Source organism: Raphanus sativus, chromosome 2, assembly GCF_000801105.2.
Source record: "Raphanus sativus cultivar WK10039 chromosome 2, ASM80110v3, whole genome shotgun sequence".
Taxonomy (NCBI): Eukaryota; Viridiplantae; Streptophyta; class Magnoliopsida; order Brassicales; family Brassicaceae; genus Raphanus; species Raphanus sativus.
In genome coordinates, this window is record NC_079512.1 from 11,425,166 (window position 1) to 11,441,880 (window position 16,715).

The 16,715-nt window shown below is 31.8% G+C and overlaps 1 protein-coding gene and 1 long non-coding RNA gene across 5 annotated transcripts; one reads left to right on the forward strand and one right to left on the reverse strand.

The window, feature by feature from the left end:
• Positions 1–3,805: 3,805 nt before the first annotated feature.
• LOC108839141 (myrosinase) lies at positions 3,806–6,741 on the forward strand. Of its 3 annotated transcripts, none has more exons than XM_056998523.1 (12): positions 3,807–4,018; positions 4,108–4,168; positions 4,251–4,312; positions 4,403–4,478; positions 4,556–4,721; positions 4,840–5,101; positions 5,170–5,321; positions 5,406–5,626; positions 5,745–5,779; positions 5,897–6,011; positions 6,141–6,243; positions 6,334–6,741. In XM_056998523.1, the coding sequence occupies exons 1-12, from the start codon at positions 3,845–3,847 to the stop codon at positions 6,581–6,583; spliced, it is 1,677 nt and encodes a 558-aa protein (XP_056854503.1). In that variant the 5' UTR covers positions 3,807–3,844; the 3' UTR covers positions 6,584–6,741. The 3 variants fall into 3 exon arrangements, with proteins under 3 accessions (XP_056854511.1, XP_056854503.1, XP_056854507.1); XM_056998527.1 differs by having other exon boundaries at positions 3,808–4,018; positions 5,206–5,321; XM_056998531.1 differs by lacking the exon at positions 6,334–6,741 and having other exon boundaries at positions 3,806–4,018; positions 6,141–6,247.
• A 4,272-nt stretch (positions 6,742–11,013) lies between these two features.
• On the reverse strand, positions 11,014–12,175 carry LOC130498425 (uncharacterized). Of its 2 annotated transcripts, XR_008937322.1 has the most exons (3): positions 11,450–12,163; positions 11,147–11,329; positions 11,014–11,051 (listed from the first exon to the last, which is right to left on the reverse strand). It is a non-coding gene; the product is annotated as an uncharacterized LOC130498425 (long non-coding RNA). The 2 variants fall into 2 exon arrangements; XR_008937321.1 differs by having other exon boundaries at positions 11,014–11,329; positions 11,450–12,175.
• Between the last annotated feature and the right edge of the window lie 4,540 nt (positions 12,176–16,715).

A 16,715-nucleotide genomic window follows, 5' to 3' on the forward strand; every position in this document is an offset into this window, starting at 1 on the left:
ATGACATTTGACAAAATCACTTTGCAAATATAGTCTAGGGGATAACCTGAAAATTATTATTGCCTCAGAGCTCTGCAAACAAAAATGTACAATGAGTAGGTGAAAAAATGACATTGGGACCAAATATCTATACGACCAAAAGAAGTAAAACAACATTCATATAGATTAAAAAAAGCATCCATATGACCAGATAAAAAACCTTTAATCAGGAACAAAAACCAGTTGCTAAAACCACTGAGACTCGAACCTAATACATATATTCTTAAGATAAGAAGAGACCATCTCCATCCATTATAAATCATGTAAGGTTCTAAAAAATAAAATAAAAAATATTTTAATTGTGCAATTAAATTTGATTTTTCTTTAAATCATGAAAATGTTAATTGGATGATATGTGGATGAAAAAGTTTAGAGGTGATTCTAAAATAAGGGTTTTTGGAACTTCTTTTCACTCTTTCTTAGTTTCTTTTTTTTTTGTTTCTTTAATTTTAATAGAAAAATTCTGATTCAAGAATTTTCAATGGAGATGGTCTTAGTGTGGTTAAAAAAGAAGCTTACGAATAGTAGCTAGTGAGATAATAAGTGTGGGCTTTATGGGTATTAAGATTATTATATTTATATTGGAAGAATTTTCTTAAATTGAATCACTTAAAATTTAAACACAGATTATATTAAAACTGAATTAGAAAATATAACAAAAATTTGAGAAATCTACATTAAAATATTTTTAATTAAATAGTAATATAATTTATATTTATATTTTAAGAGATTCATCTTGAGAAACTTGATGTTCTAAACATTAAACCCACGATATATTTAAAATGAATGGAGTGAATCTATTTAATTAAATTACTTTTTTGGAAAATGTCTTTAGAAAGAAAAAATATTGAATGATCAAAAATCAAGATAAATAAATAAAATCAAGATAGATAAATAATAGATTACAAAATTATGAAGAAATTAATTTGGATGTTTGAAGACATTGAAACAATCTGGCTCGAACACAGTTTTCCAACTAAAAATGTTAAATTTTACGAAGTACCGATTCTGTTATTCAAGTTTCTCATGCATTACAATTATTTATGGTGTGTTTATTGTTATATCAAAGCTGTCCATATAAAAATAACAAAAAATAATTATATGGACTTTGCAACAAATTTAGTTAAAAAGCGTTTTAAAGAAAAAGTAAGCATGAAGAACAAACCAAATCTCAAAATCCCAAGGCAAACGAGACACGAGGCAAATCATCACGACAAGAGAACAAAAAATGACGTTTAACATTGATAAATTCATTTTTAGCAAAAAAAAAAAACATTGATAAATTCATAAAACCCCTAGCATGGTTCCTTGTGGTGCACTTCACCACATTCTCCTACGCCGGGAGGTCACACTTCGTTACAACGGAGCTAAACATACGTAATGAAATGCAAGGCTTCAAACGTCCAGAGATCGTTTACTTTTGTCAAGCTATAAAAAGCGGCCTCGAATACGGATGGCGACGAGCCAAGAAGCCACCATTGGGCCATAGCCTCCATGTACTCCTTGAAGGTGGCCAAAAGCTGGAGGAGGAGATTCACCGCTGCCATTTCAGGTCTGTTCTTGGCACAGCGAACGTTGATATCCGTATGACCGCGATCGATGCCGAGATGTGTAATTATAAGAAGGCATGTGCAGTTCATGAGGTCACACCGGAAGGGATCATTTTCGATGGTAAGGAGTGGGATTTTGAGCAGAGGTATCCAAGGCTGATACCGAGGACATACCTTGAAGCTAAGTGGAAACCTTGGCCACGACGCGGCACCAACGTCGCCCTGGGGGCTCACAATGATTTGGTGCACATAAGGCTAAACCATTAAACTAATCTGAATCATTGGGGTTTCGTTTTAAGATCGATGTTTCTGAAGAACATTACAATTGATTCATTTAAATGTTTGCATTTTCAAAATCTTTCTTCTTCTGCTTATTGAGCCGTCCCTCTAATTAGTTGGCTTGCTTATTGTTTAACCAGTGGTACTAACTTCTTTTTTTTTAAGATTATCAAACCTACAAATTAATTATGAATTATTGTGTAGACCAGATTAATAACTTTTAGACATGTTGTGGATACAACCTTTTTGGTTTGGAGAAAAACAAAGACCTCCCTTAGTTAAATGAATGGTGAAATCGTTGACGAACAATCATTTGATTTGCCCTCAAGAAAGCATGGAGCCAACAATTTGGCGATGTTGATCAGTGTGAAGTTCGTAACAATGTCTTGATGTTTGAGTCTGTATCTTGTTAATAAAAACAAATTCAACTTTATAAAACTGTGGAAATGAGAAAGAACGTTATTTATGGATATAGATTCTGCATGATAATCATCAAAGAACCTTAGTCGCCATCAAAGAATTTAAGACAGACCATTTCGCCAGTAAAACTATGAACAAACAATAGTTTAAAACACAAGTATCAATCTTATCTATCTGGAAGTCACGGTTCCGTATCCGCCCCAACCCTTCCAATAGGCCTGGGCACGGATCGGATATTCGGGTTTTTGAAGGTATTTGTGATTTGCTTCGAATGTTACGAATATCTGATTTTTCGATTTTCTTTGCTTCGGAAAAATACGGATATTCGGAAAAACGGATATCCGGAAAATAAATAGATATTTGCGGATATTCGCGGATACTTACGCATCTCTCATTTGTTTTGATTAATACAAATAATCTTAAAAATTTGATACAAATTTGTTTTGTAAAATATATTTTTTGCATGATATAAAAGATAAAAATTAAAAGAAGTTGTGAATCTTCATATTTTGTAAATTTTTAAACTTAGTTAAAATTATAATAACACAAAACTTAAGAAAAAATTATAATTGTCATAAATATTTTCTCTTCCTTTTATGTAATACTTTTATATAAGTAATAATATGAATAGAATCTATCAAATAATATATTAGAATAATAATTATATAATTTTATACATTTAAAACTTTAAATATAATCAAAATATACATGTATTTATATATTGACGGATCGGATCGGATATTCGCTTCCCAAAATTTTAATATTTGTGATTTGCTTCGATTTTGACGGATATTGAATTTTAGTATTTGCTTTGCTTCGAAAGCTTACGGATATTCGGAATTTTCGGATCGAATAGCAACGAATAACGAATCGAATCAAATTTAACGGATAAAATGCCCAGCCCTACCTTCCAATCATTTAAAAACGACACAAAAAAAAGAGCAAAAAATGTGGTGGTTTTCGTTTTCTTTTTGTCTTTCTGAGACAACGGTCTCATGTGATTAAGCAGATATAGAGCGGTCAAAACCAAGAAGGTATGATGTGATTATGAGCGGTGAGGCTCGTGATAATTGTGGCTTTGGATCAGTGTTACTATAGATTCAACACTTAATTATATTTTTTGCAACTTTTTACCACTTGATAATATTTCGATACAAATTTTCATTAACGAATCTTGACGATGCGTGGCGTTTTAGTTTTGCGCAAAACTTCGAGATATACATTCTGCATTACGACGGATCAATTTGAAGATGTGAAAAAACTCGTGTGTTCCGGTTAAGGAACACAAATATGTGCTATGTAACAAAAACAAATAGTGGCAATAGATAATGAAAGACTTAAAAGCGGAAAGGAAACAATATATATAATAAAAATCGGTGAACATTGAGCTAAAGTAAGTGAACCCACGGGACTCATGATATCACCTAAACCTCCCCAAAATATCAAAATACTAAGACAAGAAAATGCATACATCTCTCTTCTTTAGGAATGGCTATATAAACCCTAGACTGGCACAAGGTTTCATACAACACAACACATACATCAACATATTAACCATGAAGCTTCTGGGGTTCGCTTTAGTTTTACTATTAGCTGCTGCCAGTTGCAAAGCTGGTGAAGAAATTACTTGCGAAGAGAACGAACCATTCACATGTAGTAACACTGCTAAATTAAGCAGTAAAAGCTTTGGAAAAGACTTCATCTTCGGTGTTGCATCTTCTGCTTACCAGGCATGTAACAATACTTTTTGATGAATAAATAATATACAAATCAAGAACACTAAAATGCAACGTTGCATGGTTGTCTCTTTTCATTTCAGATCGAAGGAGGGAGAGGTCGTGGTGTTAACATTTGGGATGGTTTCAGTCACCGATACCCAGGTATGTCACATTGACATATATATACATGAGATGAATGTCGGTTTATATGTACACATATTAATGCATTTGTAGTTATTATCAGAGAAATCTGGGTCAGATTTGAAGAATGGAGACACTACTTGTGAGTCATATACGAGATGGCAGGTCAGTACATGGATACTCATATGACTGAACTATGTACTAAAAAACTATACGTGTGGATTGTTGACATGCGATTAAATATGTGAACTGCAGAAAGATGTAGACGTGATGGGCGAAATCAATGCTACTGGCTACAGATTCTCCTTTGCGTGGTCAAGAATCATTCCAAGTATGTTGTTTGTATTTTAATTGGCATCATTTAATTAGTTGGAAGAGTACTAATTAATGTACGATATACATGAGCAGAAGGAAAGGTGAGTAGGGGCGTGAACCAAGGAGGTCTTGAATACTATCACAAACTCATAGATGCACTCCTCGAAAAGAATATAACTCCTTTTGTTACCCTCTTTCACTGGGACCTTCCTCAAACACTCCAAGATGAGTATGAAGGTTTCTTGGACCGCCAGATCATGTATGTGCCGTGCTTCTTAATTATATTTTGAAGAGAGTAAAAATTATTAGTGATAGAAGAAGAACATTTAGTCTTAATTACATGTATTACTGAAATGATTCTATACTAATATGCACAGCCAAGATTTCAAAGATTACGCGGATCTGTGTTTCAAAGAATTTGGTGGAAAGGTAAAGCATTGGATCACGATCAACCAGCTATACACAGTGCCTACAAGAGGCTATGCGATTGGAACAGATGCACCCGGTCGATGTTCTCCTATGGTTGATACCAAGCACAGGTGTTACGGTGGAAATTCTTCAACAGAACCCTACATCGTTGCACATAACCAGCTTCTTGCTCATGCTGCGGCCGTCGATCTTTACAGAACCAAATATAAGGTGAATGCTGTCTCCATATGTGAAAATTAAGGTGGTGTAAATGTAACATATCTGATTATAATGTATAGTTATATATATATATCTATATATCACGTGACCAACAGTTCCAAAAGGGAAAGATTGGACCTGTGATGATAACAAGATGGTTTCTTCCATATGATGATTCTGATCCTGCCTCCATAGAAGCAGCCGAAAGGATGAACCAATTCTTCCATGGATGGTATATATAATTTTATATATTACCAAAAATGTATCAGTATGTATTTTATGTATTTGTAATGAAACAAAAATATACATGGATCAGGTACATGGAGCCGCTAACAAAGGGTAGATATCCAGACATCATGAGACAGATTGTGGGTAGTCGGCTTCCCAACTTCACAGAGGAAGAAGCCGCACTCGTCGCTGGTTCATATGATTTTCTTGGTCTCAACTATTATGTCGCTCAGTACACCCAGCCGAAACCTAACCCATATCCTTCAGAGACACACACTGCCATGATGGACGCAGGCGTAAAGCTCACATGTACTACAACATTACCACTTAGTTACAGCCTTTATATATATATATATCTTCTTTTTGTTACAACTGTTACAACATACTTTGTGAGTTACCATCAATTATTTCATCCTTGTGTTTACAGATGAGAATTCACGTGGTGAACTTATTGGTCCACTGGTATATATGAATGATCATCCACCCCTATGATTTCTCTTTCATTATTTTCTCTATTGGCAATATAACACCACTTTTGGTCTCCTTATTGATATATATGTGTTTGCCTCCCTTTCTCAGTTCGTTGAAGACAAGGACAACGGCAACAGCTATTACTACCCAAAAGGGATCTATTACGTAATGGACTACTTTAAAACCAAATACGGCGACCCATTAATCTATGTCACCGAGAATGGTGAGTTCTACATAATACTACTACTCAGTTTTTCATCTATAACATATACTAATTAGTGTATTTCGAAATAAATCCAAGAAACCGACTTTCAAATACTGTGCAATTTTTCATGTTGTGGTGGTTAATCAGGATTTAGTACCCCCGGTTCAGAAAAACGTGAGCAAGCTATTGCCGATTACAAGCGAATTGATTATCTATGCAGCCATCTATGTTTTCTCCGCAAAGTCATCAAGTGAGTGGATGATACTATACATGCTTTTCTTCTAATATTTGTTTCAACTTCTTTTTAAGTATTTATTCATATGATTTCTCTTGTTTTCAGGGAGAAGGGTGTCAACGTGAGAGGATACTTCGCATGGGCTCTTGGTGATAATTATGAATTCTGTAAAGGTTTTACGGTCAGATTTGGACTCAGTTACGTTAATTGGGATGATCTCGACGACAGAAACCTCAAAGAATCTGGTCAATGGTACCAGAGATTCATTAACGGGACTGTCAAGAATCCTGCAAAACAAGATTTCCTCCGCTCAAGCCTTTCTTCCCAGAGTCAGAAGAGGCTTGCTGATGCATGAAACACTTTTACTCCTCAAGATTATCTCCATGTCTCTCTCACTCTTTCTACTTGCTCCATAGATAAGGAGCTTCTTCTACCTATAATAATGTAATAAATAAAAAGACTAAATAAAAAGATGATCAACTCATGAAGAATAAAAATAATTTTCTACAACTACATTATGCCAAGTCAAAGGAATGAGAGAAAATAATCCAATTTAAACGGAAAACAGGCAGACATACAAACAAAATAAAAACCCTAACTAATTTAGTGTAAAAGAAATATTGACGACCGATTATCCTAAAATTCACTAATTATAGTTTAATAAGTTTAAATTTATATAATAAAATATATCTTTAACATAATAAACCTCAACTAATTAAACTAAGGTTCCATCATCCTCAAATGAAACTAAATCAATTTTTACATTTTATTTTTTAAAGAAACAATCATACCTTTTTTGTTTTTATAGAATCAATAAAACCAAAAGAAGTTAAAAATAAAAAATATACCCGCCCTTAAAAGTTATAATAATATAACTAAAAATTTGAAAAAGAAAATTAAAAGTTATATATTGGTTCAACTGGTAGTCGGATTCTAGGTTTTAGCAGGTTTTCATGGGGTTTACCAAATTATTAAATAATGATTTTTCCAAAAACTTAAACTAGAACATCGGGTTTACCGGTTTAACCGCGGGTCCGGATCGAGTTTCAAAACACTGGTTAAAAGTCTACAGTTATGCAACATCATAAATTCAATGCAATGATCAAAATTTCTTACTAATAATTTTTAAACAATGGATACACAAAAATGATTAAAAAAGCGAATAGAAAAATTAAAATTAAAAAAAAATAAAAACAAAAAATATATCCGTCTTTTGAAAGGCGGGTCAAAATATAGTCAATAATATTAAACGAGGATCATGACCAATTGATAAGGATTATGTCCAACTAATTATGTTCATGTTTTGTCTTTCAATAATGAATTATAACTCCTTATTTTATGTAACTGCATATAATATTCTGATTTTAAAGTTAAAAAAAATAACTTCCTAATTGTTGTAAAAAAGACGTAACTCCCTATCTTTTTTGCGTAATGAACAATTTAATAACCACAATTACTTCTAAAGTCAACATCAATTATATTAAAACTATTTCTTTCTTTTTGATAATTTTTACAAAAACCTAATAATAATGGTATATATAATTTAGGAATAAAATTCAAAAATAATTGCTGAAATACATATAACACAAATATATAGTTATGTAAGTCGACAAATTTAATATAATTACCAAAATTTATATTAAAGTAAATTAATAGTAAATACAAATATCATAAAATACAGATATAAAATAAGACAGTTAAGCTCTCCTGAAATATGAAAGATTCTGTTTTTAAACAAAATAATTTTTTAATAACCAAGATTGATGCAGAGAATATTTAGAAATATTCTAGATATTTTAATATTTGATGTTTTATTTATTATTAAGATAATTACATTAATTGTTTTAGGGTTTTCATGGTTTTCTTATATATAGCCGTTTAGGCTTTAGTTTGTATTCAGATTATGATTCGATTAATAAAAGAAGTTTTTCTAAAGAGGTTTTGATAAACCACTGAATAATTGATAAATTTTAAAATGATTTAGCCATTGTTATGGTTTTAGAATTATTGAGCTCACGTTTGTAAGTCTTCCGTACTAGAAGTACAAACCAACATATTAATTGGCTTCTTACCTGGTTTATTTCGATTGAGAAATTAAGTTCATTGGTCTAACTAAGTTTACAGCTAGGCAAACTTGGTTTGATTGAAAATATTTGATAAATGACCAAGAGAATAAAAAAAATCTCTAGAAAAATTGTCAAATGGCATTGATGAAATCTCTGCAGAAATAGGGTGAATAAAATTAGTTAACATGGTTTCTGATTAAAATAGCCCATGATATAAATCTGTTGTTTTTCATTCCAAACCGGACCATCTTATGATCGCGCATAAGTTAAATCAAAATAGGACCAAAACTGCAAAAAAGTATTGTTCTCTAAACCAGGGCATAATTCATGAAAACACAATACAAATGAAAATAGGACATAATCAAAACTAAACCATAGAAAAAATCGGGCTTCTTTCAAAAACCTGACTTCTTTTCCTTTAGAAATAAGCTAAGCTTCTTTGCCGGAAAATATACTGAAAATAAGATTCTTCACTCATGCTTACTAATTGAGAAACTTATGCTTTTCTTTCTTGGCATCGTCCTTCTCACATCACTTGGTAAATAAGTTTTTTTTCTTTTGAGAAAGGTGTGAAATAAGTAGTCTAGTTGTATATAACGTTGGATCTTCTATATTCTTTTTGTTATTTAGTTTAGCTGTGTTGATCTTTAACGTTTCATTGTTTTGGATGAGAATTGTCAAAGGTAAATATGGTCTACCATATTGGTTTTGAACTCTTTTTTTTTGTTTTTGACTTCTCTATTTTTAAACATACATTAGAAAGTATTACTACACGTTTTAAAGATTAGCATTGCATTGTATTCAGATAAACATCTACATTTTGGCATGTATGATATCGATATAGGTACTAGGTACCATTTGGGAGCCTTTAATGCTCAAAACAGAGTGGTAAAAAAAAATGCTCAAAACAGTAATTGAACTATTCCCTTAACAAATGGCTAAAGTATTGTATACTAGTGTCGGCCCGCCCTACGGGCGGAATATACTTTTACTTGTGATCAAAATTATTATCTTTTATATGATTTGTGGTTTGTGTTTTAGGTTTCCATTTGTAAAAGTAGCATTGCATTCATAATTTGTTACAATAATTTTAACTATTTATTTTGCTATACATTTTAAAAATAAAATTACAATAGATTGAATTTAGTAGAGCAAAATTATTTTTCGCTGTCAGTTATATATTTGTTTAGTGAATTAGATTATTTTTACATTTTTCATAAACTAATTATATACACGATATAAAAGAAAGATCTTATCCATTATAACTAAAATTACTTTAAGATAAATAGATAATATGAAACTATAATTTCTATTAGCACACATACATGTTTGTTATAGACCAAAATAATTGATTACAATTTTGGAATAATACTTATAAAATATAATCCTTACAATAATTTTATATACATAATTAAATTATTATATATCAACTACATGGATTGTACTTTATTGTTCAACAATATACTTATTACTTTTTTAGTTAGATGTTTATATATTTTAATTATATATATATAGTTCAATTATGTAAATTGGATATTATAATGATTTTTTCATAAAGATGTAGATGATGAAGACGTTTGTTATTGGATTTATTTTTATTTAGAAATAAACTCTTATTTGAATAAAATTGAAATATAAATTTATTAGATTTATTATTTGTTAGGATTTCTGATGGAAACACTGTTTTAAATTTGATGTCTATATATTTTAATTATATATATATAGAGTTCAATTATGTAAATTTGATATTATAATTATTTTGCATATATAGAGGTAGATGATGAAGACGTTTGTTACTGAATTTATTTTTATTTAAAAGTAAATTATTATTTGAAAATATTTGAAATATAAATTTATTAGATTTATTATTTTTAGGATTTCTGATGGAAAGACTGTTGTAAATTTATTTAAAATGTTTAATAAGCAGATTTAATTGTAAGTATAAAATAATAATAAAATAATGTAGTATATCATTAAAATAAAATAAAATTTATAATTTTGAGGTATTAAATTTTCAATTTTTTTATTATATAACACCAAAATGGCAAAACTTACTCAAACCGATTTGCTTGACATTACCTAATGAGAATCATGTGCGTACACAATTCAATATATCTCCTAACATTTTTGAAGATATTGATATAATTCTAGAAATAATAATTGAACATTTTTGAAGAGAGGTTGCTAGCGTGTAACTACATCTTTATTTATATGATAACAAAATAAATATATGATATAATATTGTAATTTTACCCATATATATATATATATATATATATATTGTTAATAACACCTATCATATGTCACGACTTATGATAACATCCAATGGAGTTTATGGTCTGTTCATCTCATGAAAACATTACCATTTTCAACAATTCAATATCAATATTCAAAGAAGACATGTAAAACCATCGATGCAACTACCGTGGCTCCTCCAGCTCGTGACCACCGTTAGACCATCCCCTGCTCATGCTTACTCTTCCCTTTGCAAACAATATAGAGAATCACAGTTGGCTATTATAAACTAAAGGGTACATATCCACCATTTTCGCCACAAATTTCACAACTGGCAGCCAAATCTTAACAATCAAATGGTTTTAGGTTTCGTTTCCATCACCAGATATTTTAACATATTACTTTGCTCTCAAGCCAGGCAGATACTTTGTTGGAGAGTATTGTGAATTTGTGATGTGGAACAGATAAAACATACAATACACGATATCCAAAACTAATCGATGATATGTTGCTTCACCAAAGCTGCAAAGCATTAAGTAAAACAAATATTTATATCAAATGATAAAGCATTCTGTTCATTTGTGAATAAGTTTCTAAGATCAATAAAAGTTTTGTACTTGGCAGGTAGAATACTCTTTCTAAAATACTTTCTCCAATACACTTCTCCTTCTCGTGATCAAGTATGTATTTGTAGGCTTCCAAAGATGTTAACCCCTTCGTATTATTCCCGCCTTAAGGATTGAACACTAATCAGAGCTCCCCAGATCGATGATCTTCCTTAAGCTAGCAGAACCAAGATCCTGATTAAAAAAAACACTTTGGGATCAGTCTGAGTGGCGGTACCGCGATTATCACACCATAGAGCCGATTGAAATCAAGTAATATATGTACAATTCAGACTAATTCAGGAAACTCCTTACGAAGCCGGGAACGACGTCATGATCTGCTAAAGAACAGAGCCACCATAGAGGCTCTCTCTTTATTTCTTCCTCGTCACGGGTGGAATCAGCATCCTCACAAATAGATTATTACAGTCAACAGAGATGGAACCTTGTAGCAGACTGTCAGTAGGAAGCTTGAAGAAGTTGGTGAAGATTATTTCTGGGAGCAGTAAAGAAGAAGAGATATATGTGTACCTTTTCATTAATCAAGAGCAAGTCAGACCCCATGAATTCTGCATATTTCTTGACGTTTTGCCTCCCAAAAAACGCATAAACCGTGTCAAAACCGTTTTAGAAGCACGGCCAGTCTTTAGATGGAAAGCAGAATTGGAGCGGTTAACAACTTTGGAAGCTCCTTTGGTAAAGAAGTGGCATAAATAATACGATGAAGGTATGAGATTTGGAGAGTTCTTCATCGCTTATTTATAGATGTGAGAATTAAGGTATTTGCAAAGTAGTGGTGGGAAAGAGTAATTAAAATCAAAGTAGTGGGAGAGACGGTCGCAGAGAATTAATGGTGTCTTTATGACATGTTTGAATGACGATTACAAACGTTACACATACATTCTTGGAACGGCGCTGCAAAATTAGGGGTTGGAGGAGACGGCGGTTTTGGAAGGAGATGGAAAAACGGGTGCAATCCATAAAATGAAAAACGACGCGTTTTGAGCACATTGAGTTACTCTAACAAAATGGGCTATATAAAACAAAACAGAAAGATCGATTATAAACAAAAGCCTAAATAACGTGCAAACCAAAATAAATGATACGGTGTGTTTCGCTTTCCATGACACGTGTCATGTTTACAGAACACGAATTTCTGAGCTGTCATCTGATGTGGCATCACGGGAGGGATGAAAACAGTTCTTTATATATAAAGATGAACTCTTTGATTAATGGTTTAATGTATCATTTGAGAAGTTTTGATGTGCGTCTTTTGAACTTTTGAAACATTCCCAAAATAAATATAGCAAACATCAGTTTACTTTAAAAATAGTCTATGCAGTAGTCTTATTAATGCACATTAAACATATCATTTTGTTTTGTAAAATAAGGCGGAGAAAACCATAATCATCTACTACAAAGTTTGACTACTATTTTTGTATAACAAATGCTATACATACCAATTGACTTTTTCCTTTGAGTCTCTTCACAGCGACGGTAAGTGGTAGAATGAGAATCACCTCCGGTGGGATTGTTAATGGTGGCTTTATAAACACTATCAAAACCACCTCCACTGATCTGAAGATTTCTATCAAACCCACATGTGGCGTCAATGATTTCCTTGTAAGATAAAAATAATCATTATACCTTTGAAGAACTGCAGGTTATATTACACTCCAAACCGTCAATAATCTTAAATTTAATGGTGCAGAGTTCTTGTGTCATCACCAATGTTACGCTTACTCCCGGGGAACAAAGAGGAGATTATCTGATTACTTTCCTATTATCTTTTAGAATGATGAGATAGTCTTTTGTCAATGCTGTTTATACTTACCGGTTTAGAGAGATAGAGGATTCTCTTTCACATTAAGTTAACTGGAAAGGAAATGATAAGCTGAAAGAGTTGGGTCCCTGGATCAGGCTTATCATGTACGTAGTCCAGAAGCTGAATATATAATTTTGTTGGTGTCGATAGTTCCTGCAGCAATCAAAGCACAAACTATGAAGTTAGTGGCCATCATCAAAATTGGTTCGAACTGTGGAAGAGATTCTAATAACGTTCTACTAAAATTCACCATATGCTCAGTATATCTATAGTCGGTGTATACTAAACATAAGTAAAGGATTTCAAAAGAGAAACTATTACCGAGAGATTTGATAGAACCGTATTTTATGAACTACGGATTACTGAATATTGTAAAAAATAAAAATGATAAAATTATATCAACGAGTAAGAAAATGATGATACAACTGTAGAGGCGAGATATTATCTATTTCCTTAACCCAAAATACGTCTTGTAGTGCGATGGTTCGATAATGTAATGAGTCACAAGATACAACTGCAAACAATCTTCTGAATTTGCGTCACTCTATCAGAAGCCTGACGAAACTAGTTTTGTGTTGTACTCTCAGACTCAAGAAATAAAAAATACTAACATGACTATTCTATATAGGAGAATGTGGTTTTTCTTTTGGTATTTGATGTGTCTACTTTTCTACATTGCCATGAAGCTTTATATAGAAAATAATGAGAAGCACAAGTTTCATTTTTTAACATAAAATGAAACCTCCCATGGTGCACTAATGGAGTCTTTATTTCTTGTCATTATTATGTGAATTATTTTCACATTTTGACCAATAAATTAAAGAGTATAATTATTATTATTTGACTCATTCAAACAAAATAATATATTTTAAATGGATTCATATAAAAAAGATCACATATATTTGGTTTATAAGATTAAGTTAATGAACATGAAGTTCAACTAACAAATCAAAACCCAAATCCAAATATCTAATGTGTATATTTGTAACGTTATACAAGTTTCTCAAATCACACACATTAGACATCTATTTCTCATTCACACTAACTCTATTTATAGCATATGAATATATTGCTAAAAAATAGTTCCAACAATCCCCCACATGAATAGAAATGCTTCTAGACACTAGACGACTCGACAGATTTGACTTCCTAGACAAGACTCGACAAGACTCTACTAAGGACTTTTGAGAGTACAAACGAAAAATCCACTGCATGATGAGTTGGTAGCAATTTTTCAGCCTTGAACCAGTCATTGTTAATAACTATCGGATTTACTCGGCCAGGAGGTGGCCATGATGTCTTGAACCTCCCGGGATTTGGTGTAAACCTAGACAATAGCCAAAACACAGTTTCATTCTCTCACAAAACCAATTTCTCTATTGTGTTCATTTTGGCCGTGAACATTCCTGGTAATCATGAGTGAACTTAGAGAATATAGCCTATTTATTCTCCTAGAAACAGCCTCATTTCACACTCACAAGGTGATTTGCCATTAGCTTTGTTTAGAGGAATATCATGTACTACTCCATTCATATCTCAAAACAATTGGCACATATCATTAAAAGCAAATGCTTATCCTCTATTCCTTACATGTAGCACTGTTTAATCATCATAGAAACTGAGTATAGACCGAAGTCTTACAGTGCTTTGGGCAGATTTAGTTTGACTTAGTTGTCTCCTTGAACCTATTTCTTGGGATCTCCAATCTGATAAGTAGAGTTACCGCCAAACCTCAATCTCCAATCTGATAAGTAGAGTTACCGCCAAACCTCATCTTAGTTCATAGACTAATCTGAAAGAAGAAATCAAAAACGTTAAACCATTCTTGATAATTAAAGAAAATAATTATTTTAACCAAGTCAAAGTATTAATATGCACTGTGACTAAAAACAGCTTATTCTAAACACATTTATGAGCTAGAAAATAAATACAAAACTCATGCAAGCTAAAAATGCAGCAAGACGGTTTCAACACGTCAATAGACAAATCAGATCAAATATTTTTCCTCTTTTTTTTTCAAAAAACTTTAGCTAATGATCAACTCATGATGGAGTTCCTGACAATTTTTCAGGCAAGCAAATATGATTAGAGCATATAACGAGAAAGGAATAAATGAAATTTATCCCCATAGAAATCATCAACAAAAATAATCTGATGTAACGAACATATTCTTTATCACCATGAAATCTCCAATTTCTTTTTTCATGACAAAACACTTCACAAAATAGTCAGTTTTGTTAGTATAATAATAGAAACAAAAATTTACTAGAAAGATTGTTTTGAAATAATCCTATATATCTGACACTGCCATCTTTTTCCAAAGATCAATCAACATGTTCTTATAAAAAAATACTTTTTACAATAATCAGTCCGGTTAGTGCAAAGCAATAAACATATATTTTGAGTTAAGACTGATAGAATCGTATTTTATAAACTACGGATTACTGAATATTATAAAGAATAAAAATGATAAAATTATATCAAAGAGTAAGAAAATGATGATACAACATGCAGAGGCGAGATATTATCTCTTTCCTTAACTCAAAATACGTCACGTAGTGCGACGGTTCGATAACGTAATGAGTCCCAAGATACAACTGCAAACAATCTTCTGAATTTGCGTCACCCTGTCAGAAACCTGGCGAAACTAGTTTTGTGTTGTACTCTCAGACTCAAGAAATAAAAAATAATAACTATTAAATATAGGAGAATGTGATTTTTCTTTTGGTATTTGATGTGTCTACTTTTCTACATTGCCATGAAGCTTTATATAGAAAATAATGAGAAGCATAAGTTTCATTTTTCAACATAAAATGAAACCTCTCATGGTGCACTAATGGAGTCTTTATTTCTTGTCATTATTATGTGAATTATTTTCACATTTTGACCAAGAAATTAAAGAGTATAATTATTATTATTTGACTCATTCAAGAAAAATAATATACTTTAAATGGATTCATATAAAAAAGATCACATATATTTGGTTTATAAGATTAAGTTAATGAACATGAAGTCCAACTAACAAATCAAAACCCAAATCCAAATATCTAATGTGTATATTTGTAACTTTATACAAGTTTCTCAAATCACACACATTAGACCTCTATTTCTCATTCACACCAACTCTATTTTTAGCATATGAATATATTGCTAAAAAATAGTTCCAACAAGTTTACAATCTATAGGAGAAACATGTGATAAAATAATGTGTGCAAAATAATGGTAACATTTAACAAAAATGATCCACTCAGTTCTGGAGCCCGGTATCATCTGCATAAACAATACTTATATGTTGGAGTTTTAAGGATACTGTACGAAACAAAACCCGTGGGAAAAAATCTGTAATCAAATAGTGAACATAACAGAAAGCCCAAGCGTTAATCAGATACATAAGATCATAAACATGTGTTATAAATGCTGAGTATGAGAAAGTAATTTAAAATAAAGGTGAAGGAGAAGCATCTCCATCATGAACTGTGGAACTTCGGAGGTTGCGGATTTTGGTTGGAGCTACGATTCCTTGATGCGGGTTTATATAGGCAGAGAAACAAAGGGAGTGGAAACGAAAGCATCTCGCACGATTGAAAGAGTTAACCAGTAAATTTAATGGAGAAGGGTGGGGCGAACTAACTATGAAGAAACGGTTAGTTGCAGAGAGACTTATCAATTGCTTGACCGATGATGGCAAAGCTTGGAGAGCTCGAGGCGACCAAAATTGTCTAGATGTGGAGATGGGCCTAACCAAAACAAAATTAG

Bases quoted from the DNA above. Each gene is read 5' to 3' on its own strand.
- LOC108839141 (XM_056998523.1), top strand. From the start codon at position 3,845: ATGAAGCTTCTGGGGTTCGCTTTAGTTTTACTATTAGCTGCTGCCAGT. The intron at 4,313-4,402 runs GTCAGTACATGG...TGTGAACTGCAG, and splicing joins AGTCATATACGAGATGGCAG to AAAGATGTAGACGTGATGGG. The intron at 5,102-5,169 runs GTGAATGCTGTC...TATAATGTATAG, and splicing joins TTTACAGAACCAAATATAAG to TTATATATATATATCTATAT.